Source organism: Quercus suber, unplaced genomic scaffold, assembly GCF_002906115.3.
Source record: "Quercus suber isolate HL8 unplaced genomic scaffold, Cork oak 2.0 scaffold_427, whole genome shotgun sequence".
NCBI lineage: Eukaryota > Viridiplantae > Streptophyta > Magnoliopsida > Fagales > Fagaceae > Quercus > Quercus suber.
This window is the reverse complement of record NW_027069878.1, coordinates 415,702-423,217: the sequence shown is the minus strand read 5'-3', so window position 1 is coordinate 423,217 and position 7,516 is coordinate 415,702. Positions and strand designations below refer to the sequence as shown.

Here is a 7,516-nt window from a genome sequence, read left to right as displayed (position 1 = left end):
TTGCACATAAAGCACCACTCAAGAACAACAAAGTGTCTCTTCCGTAGATTATCAATAGTTAAAATCTTGCCTAAAGCCGCAGTCCAAGAGAAAAAGGCAACCCGAGGAGGAACCTTCGATTGCCACACCATTTTCCAAGGAAAGGGAAATACTGTAGATGGGGATAGAAAATGATAATACCCACTCACCTTGAAACCTCGGTTGCAGGCAAGCTTCCAACAAAGTTTGTCAGGACCAACACCCCGGACCTTTGCGGAATAAATCAAGACCAAAAACGAATCCAAAGAAAGTGACTCTTGATCGTTCACTAAGCGATGGAATTGAATGTCCCAAGAAACTCTCCCATTTGCGAAACACACAACCTCAGAGACCGACGCCTCCCTTGTCCTACTAATATTATATAAGTCTGGGAACTCCTCCTTAAGAGGACGATCCCTACACCACACATCATCCCAAAACTTCACACGAGTACCATCACCCACATCATACCAAAGGCACTCGGAAAAAATCAACCAGCCACTTCTAATGCACTTCCACAAACACACACCATAAGCCCCCGACACAAATTTTGTGTGCCAACCACCCCACTCATTCCCATACTTCGCCCCAATGACCCTTCTCCAAAGGGCATCATTCTCCCAACCATAACGCCACAACCATTTGGCTAACAATGCAGAATTAAACCTTCTCAAGCACCGGATGCCTAACCCTCCATTCTTCACTGGCCTTTTTATAATATATATATATATATATCAGGCATCTTCTCCATGGCCTTGCATATGCCCAATACAGTGGTAAAAATAGTCCTAGCACGAAAATAGTGAGCAATTTTAGATTCCCCACAGATTAGGAAGGCCCATGATTGCTCTCTAACATGCTAATCCTAGCAAACTCATCCTTTCAGGCATGGAATCATGTGGCCTAGAAAAACCAACCTTATGTTTAATGCCAGCACAACAATAGAATTCCCAGCCTCATGTGATAATGACACTAATAAAAATTTATTCACAATTAAACTGGCTGATGACATTGTACTATCATATGCATTTTGTGGTTTTAATAAAAAAAATTTCTCCTGTGTTTGATGACCATCCTCCCTTCTCATGTTTGAAACATTTGTCCTATTTTCTCTTGAACAGATTACCTTGTTGATGAGGGTACAGAATGCAATTCTACTTCAGATTTACTATTAGAACGTAACCGTGAGCAGAGCTTAGTTGATCTCTTGGTTCCTTCTTTGGTATTGCTGATCAACCTTTTGCAGAAATTACAGGTATGCCTTTGAAGATCTAGCCTCCTAATTTTGTACTAATTTGTTTGAATAGCCTTCATATTTACGCTCCATTTGTTTTGGAGTAAAATATTTGCATGTAAAATATTTTCAGTGAGTTTTTTCAAGTGTTTGGATGACTTAAACACTTGAAAATGCAAGCACAACCCAACCACCACAAACCCAGCCACACTTGATAATGCAAACACAATTCAGCCACCACCAACCACCACAATCACCACCAAGTTGGCACAAATCTGACCAAATCTATTACACCAACCACCCAGAAATCCAAATCAGAATGCCAAAAAAGAAATCCACAAACCCAAATATCCACATCAGAACCCCAACCACCCACAAAAACAAACATGGTAAAATGTGTAAAATATTTTACATTGAAACAAACAGTGCGTTAAAAGAAAATTTTTGCACTTACCAAAAAAGGAAAAAGGAAAAACAAAAACTTATGCTTGATGCAAGAAGCGTAATGAGAAACTCTTATAGATGTTTGAGCTGTCATAAATTTTGAAGTACTTGTTTATTAGTGTCTCTGATATATATTTTTTTAATTCTTTTCATATTTTGAAAAAGTCAATTATCAGCAGATTCATTTTTATAATGCATGCAAGAGCAATCTGTTTGAAAATTTTGGAAATTCAGTATAATGCTGCTACTGGATCTCTGTGGGGTAATTTTTGACAATTGCCACTTCAAACATGTGAAGCATCTGTGCTGGACTTGAGACTAGTGATTTGGTGTACTGGATCTTTGTATGACACTACTACTGTTGGAGACATCTAACACAAAAGTCTCCATCAAAGGTTGGACAGATTCCTTGTACGTTGACAATTTATTGATTAGCGATTCCTTATACACATACAACCTTGTGATACAGTTAAATCTCCTCCCTTATGAGATGGATAATTTCAAAGCCATGTTAAGTAGAAACTGCATTTCATTATGGCCTTAAAGGTGGAGACTAGATTAAAAAATATTTAACAATTTGGTAATGAAGCTATCCCTGTGTCTTGAGATTTAGGGATTATGTGAATCTGACACCTAGAAACACAATAAGTCAGTCGAGGAATGTCTAATTCTCATGGATTGGTGTCATATGTTTAAAAATCATGGAGAGTTAGAGGATCATCTCTTGCTTCATTGTGCGGTAGTTTGGGAACTGTGGGCTCTGCAAGTGTTGGTAAAAGTATGCTTAAGCGCAAAGTGCCAGAAGTTTAATGCTTTGTGCCTCCAAAGCAAGACGCGTTTGCAAAATTGTGCCCTAGGGGTGCTTTTTGGAGCCCCTTTTTCTATTTTCTATTTTTATAATATTTAAAAGATAAACCAAATGTGAAATGTAGCTGTCAGATCTTAATGTTGTTGATATGCACCATGGTTTTGTTATTCAATTGTCAATTTTATGGTATGATATCATACACCTTAAACCACCCCTCCGACCTCTTACAAATCTAGGAAGTAAAAATCCATTCAGGACCACACTTCACATACCAATCATCCTCACTGAAGGAGACTCAAGCTGTCAAGCGAGAATGAGGTCACTAGGGAGGTGACAAGTTCAAGTTCTAGTTCATGAGATACTCCTCATAAGTGAGACTAATAATTTGGATGAATTAGATGATGAGCATTACAAATCTTGTGATGGAAATGATAATAGTCCTATGCTTAATGAGGATGATGATTATATATTTCTAGGATTGCTTGCATTGATTTTGTTAGGTATAAAAGTCACTGCTTAACATTCTAGGGCTTTTCGGCCTTTGCCTTTTAGGTATATTGTGATTTAACCACGTAGATGATATCTTCATTTTGATCATGACTATCATGGTTGTTTATATGTATTTTTTTGATAGGTAATAAAAACTTTATTGATAAGAAAAGTACAATAAGTTTACGATAGTAAACTCACTGCAAAAAAAACGATGGTTGTTTATATTTTTAAAGCTTGAGAATCATATTAGATGTTATATTTCAATTTTATATGATTAATTGATCACTTGATTGTTATATGGTCCATTAATAATTAATTTCTAAATTATTACATTTTAAAAAAAAAAATTGTGCACTTCACTTCAATCATGCACGTGCTTGCAATTTGGGCCTAGGTTCTAGGAGACCATTTTGCTTAAATGTGCCCTGCGCTTTTACCAACATTATTCTCTAGTATTTTCTTTGCTTGGTGTTTTGTGGGTGATGCCTAGTTCCATGATGGACTTATTATCTTTGTTGGAAAGGACAATATGGCAAGAGAAGGAATGGCGAAGCATGGAAAATTGTGCTTAATTTGGTGTATTTGGGGAGAAAGGAATGCTCATTTTTTTTTGAGAGGAATGAGTTACATTTAATGAAGCTAAAGTTCTATTTTTGATGACTTCACATGAGTGGACTTTGGCCTCTTACATTTTCTGCATCATACTTGCTAGAGTTCTTGGATTCTTCAGATTTTCGTCAATTTCTTCTCTGTATCTTTTCTTATTCTTTTTATTTCCCTTTTTTGGTTCTTCCTTTGTATAATCCCTGTGTACCAGGGTTTCTCCCCTTTTTTTGTGCTTTTTAATGACATTATTCCTTAAAAAGCTAGTCATCAAGCAAACTTTAGTCCACAATCCACATGCATACACTTGGGCTAAACTTTTCTCATCTGAGACTCTCTAGGGTTTCAGCTTTGGGATTGCTTCAGAGAAGCAGGTAAATTTTTTACAATGTCTGCTAGAAAATTTTTTTGGGCAACAATCTTTGCTAGAAATGGATGACTGATGGCATTATAGTCCCGTTGAGATGCTGGCCAGTTGATTTGTTGTAGTCTCATACTGAGAAGTAGAGGTGTTGCTTGGTCAGTAGCTGTCAAGTGTCAAGTACTATTCTTGAGATGTGGGTAAGTAAGCTTTGTTGTCAGTATATTTAGCTTATGTGGTAGACATTTTTTCTTTTCCAGACCATGTAGTATGGTGGATGTCTTGGATTGGGACGAGTAGTTGTTGACATGAATTCTTCTATTTTTTGGAAGCATGTATGGTGTGGGGATTGTACTTTCCAAGAGGCTTTTCCGGAGCTTTATTGTCTTAGTAGGTCAAAGGATTCCTTGGTGGTTGAAGTTACGGGTTGGTTTGTTGGGAGGTTTCACTGGAATGTGCAATTTCGTTGTCCACCACAAGATTGGGAACAAGAAGCCTTTGATCGGTTTATGGGGTTGGACTATTCTTTGACTGTGTGGGGGTTTGGTCCAGATAAGGTTTGTTGGAAGCCAGCAAGGAGTAGAGGTTTTGAGATTAGAGATTATTATTGTTCCTTCTACTCTCCTACTCTTGTATCCTTCCCTTGGAGAATGATATGGCAATCGAAGGTCCTCCAAGGGTAGGTTTCTCTGGTTGGTTTGCTTCCTTAGGTAAGATCTTAACAACAGACAGCCTTTGTAAAAGACGTGTGTTGATGCTTGATTGGTGCTATATGTGTAAGAGATGTGGGGAGTCTGTGGATCATCTTCTACTTTGCCTCATAGCTTGGGAGTTGTGGTCTTTGGTTTTTTGCTTGTTTGGTATTCACTAGGTTATGCCTCATACAGTTCTTGAGTTTGAGTCTTGGCAAGGAAAGTTTGCACGACATCGTAACATAGATGTTTGGAGATTAGTGCCTCATTGCTTGATCTGGTGCTAAAAGGAATGCTAAAAGCTTTGAGGGTTGTGAACGTTCTTTGCTAGAAATTAAGTTTTTTTTCTTGCACACTCTCTATGATTGGATTGTGGTCTTTTCTCATTATTCTTGTTCTTCTTTTCCTGTTTTTCTTGATTGTTGTATTTTTGGTTCCTGATTTGTGCCCCCATAGTAAATCTCCAATGTACTTGGTTTGACACTTTTTTATTATTAATAATATTTTTACGTTACTTATTTAAAAAAAAAAAAAAGTTTTTGAGTATTTGTAATTAATAATATGCTTGTTTAGTGCTAGTAGTTGTTGACATGAATTCTTCTTGTATCTTTTTTTCTTTTTATATTTTTGTTTGTTGGTCTGTTATCACTCTTTGTTGTAAGGGTTTACTGTGAGGTTGCAAGAACCTCGTAGCTCAACCGTTACCTCGTAGTGTTTCCAATGGAGACATCTAAGGCTCAAATCACTCCTCCCCCAATTGTTGTAACTAATCATTAATAAAACGGTTTACTGGAAGCAGTGTCCCATAGTTTCTTTAGGACACATACTTCAAGACTGCTTAATGCCTATATGGCTGGCTGTATGAGAATTAGCTTGGCCTATATACATTTCAGTCTTCTTCTGTTTGATTGTTGTATTATGAAGACCTTTACAACATACACCATTATCAAATTTATGCTTGAATAGAGTTTGTTACATTGCCTTTGTTGTAGGAAACTAAGGAGCAGCATAGAAATACAAAACTAATGAACGCCCTTTTACAATTGCATCGAGAAGTAAGGTAATTGGGAATTTCCTTCTGTTTGCAATTGGTAGCTTTGGTGATGTTGTCTGTTTATAATAGAGATAACTTTTGTCATTGCAGTCCAAAGCTAGCTGCTTGTGCGGCAGACTTATCATCTCCTTATCCTGTTTCGGCACTTGGTTTTGGAGCTGTGTGCCATCTTATTGTGTCAGCACTTGCATGTTGGCCGGTATATGGTTGGACTCCTGGCCTTTTCCATTCACTGCTAGCTAGTGTTCATGCTGCCTCATTGCTGACATTGGGTCCAAAAGAAACCTGCAGTTTGCTGTGTCTTTTGGTATGCAAGTTTTCCATTCTCAAGGACTTTCATTGAGGTTATGATTGTCAGTACTGCAAAACTTGGAATGATTTTTCTCCAGTAATGTTTGTTTACATTGTTGTCTTGTTGACTAAATGAATTTGAATGTTTGGTGTTTTCTATTCTGAATCTGGTCATTAGCTGCTATGTTTCATATGTTTTTTCCTGTTTCATTGATAAAATTATGTTAACGTACATCCATGAACTGCAATGGTTGACTAGTTTCTTTCTTAAATCTCTTTTGTATTGCTAGAATGATTTATTTCCCGAAGAAGGCATCTGGCTTTGGAAGAATGGAATGCCCTTGTTGAGTGCCTTTAGAACATTAGCGATTGGGACGTTATTGGGACCTCAGAAGGAGAGACAGGTCAACTGGTATCTGGAGTCTGCACACCTTGAAAAACTGCTTAGCCAATTAACACCTCAGCTTGAGAAACTTGCCCAGATTATCCAACATTATGCCATATCTGTATGTCATTCCCTTGGATTAGTTCTCACTTTCTTCTTTGTCATTGTTAATAAGGGAAGATTGGGATGGGGCTACTTGTGTGTCTCTGATCTTATTTTTAAACAGGCATTGGTGGTCATTCAAGACATGCTGCGAGTTCTAATAATTCGTATCGCTTGCCAAAATGCTGACAATGCTTCTTTACTTCTGCAACCCATATTATCATGGATTCGTGATTGTGTTTCTGAGCCATCTTCTCTATCAGACACAGATGCTTACAAGGTGAACATTTCTGTCACTATTACAGTCTACAGTTTATCTATGCTGAAACACTTGGATGTAATTCTTTTTTCTCTTATTCAGGTTTACAGATTACTTGATTTTCTTGCTAGCTTATTGGAGCATCCCTGTGGCAAGGTTTTCTATTTTTCACTCATTATATTTTTTTTACTATCTATGCATTTTTTTTTCAACAAACCTGCATTGGATTTCACTCACAATAACATTCTTTTTCAGGCACTATTGTTAAAGGAAGGTGCTGTTCTGATGCTCACGCAAGTGTTGGATAGGTGTTTTGATTCCTTTGATGTGGATTCAAAACAGATTCTAGATAGTAAATATTCAGCTAAATATGGGTTTACTTTGCTTAGTTGGTGTGTCCCTGTATTCAAGTCCTTCTCGCTACTATGTAGTGCAAGAACACCACGACAATATCCTGGCAAACTCAATTTGTGAGTAGATAACATGTTCCTATATATTATTTATATCCATCGTTTCCTATATGTGGGGAACCTAACCTTGTAAATTTCAAATTTCTTTGATGGTTTACCAGGCATAATTGTGGAAATTTGAGTACTGAAGACTGTTCACTGATTTTATGTTACCTCCTTAAGTTTTGTCTGGTAGGTACTTGCTTCTTTGATATAAATGAAGTTCATTTATGTCTAACTATGTGGTTAATTCCTTTAGAAGTTTTAGTGTTGGTACTCATCACCCCAAAAAAAAAAAAAAAAAAAAAAATTTTATTATTTTAA

The 7,516-nt window shown here is 37.0% G+C and overlaps 1 protein-coding gene across 1 annotated transcript in view; it reads left to right on the top strand.

Moving 5' to 3' along the window:
• The window catches only part of LOC111994348 (protein virilizer homolog), a 19,287-nt gene extending 11,771 nt beyond the window's left edge, over positions 1 to 7,516 (top strand). The window contains exons 9-16 of the mRNA XM_065761745.1: positions 1,140 to 1,273; positions 5,645 to 5,712; positions 5,797 to 6,013; positions 6,288 to 6,503; positions 6,609 to 6,764; positions 6,846 to 6,899; positions 6,999 to 7,213; positions 7,315 to 7,516. Of these exons, the coding sequence (XP_065617817.1) occupies positions 1,140 to 1,273; positions 5,645 to 5,712; positions 5,797 to 6,013; positions 6,288 to 6,503; positions 6,609 to 6,764; positions 6,846 to 6,899; positions 6,999 to 7,213; positions 7,315 to 7,516 (1,262 nt within the window). The remainder of the gene's footprint in view (positions 1 to 1,139; positions 1,274 to 5,644; positions 5,713 to 5,796; positions 6,014 to 6,287; positions 6,504 to 6,608; positions 6,765 to 6,845; positions 6,900 to 6,998; positions 7,214 to 7,314) is intronic.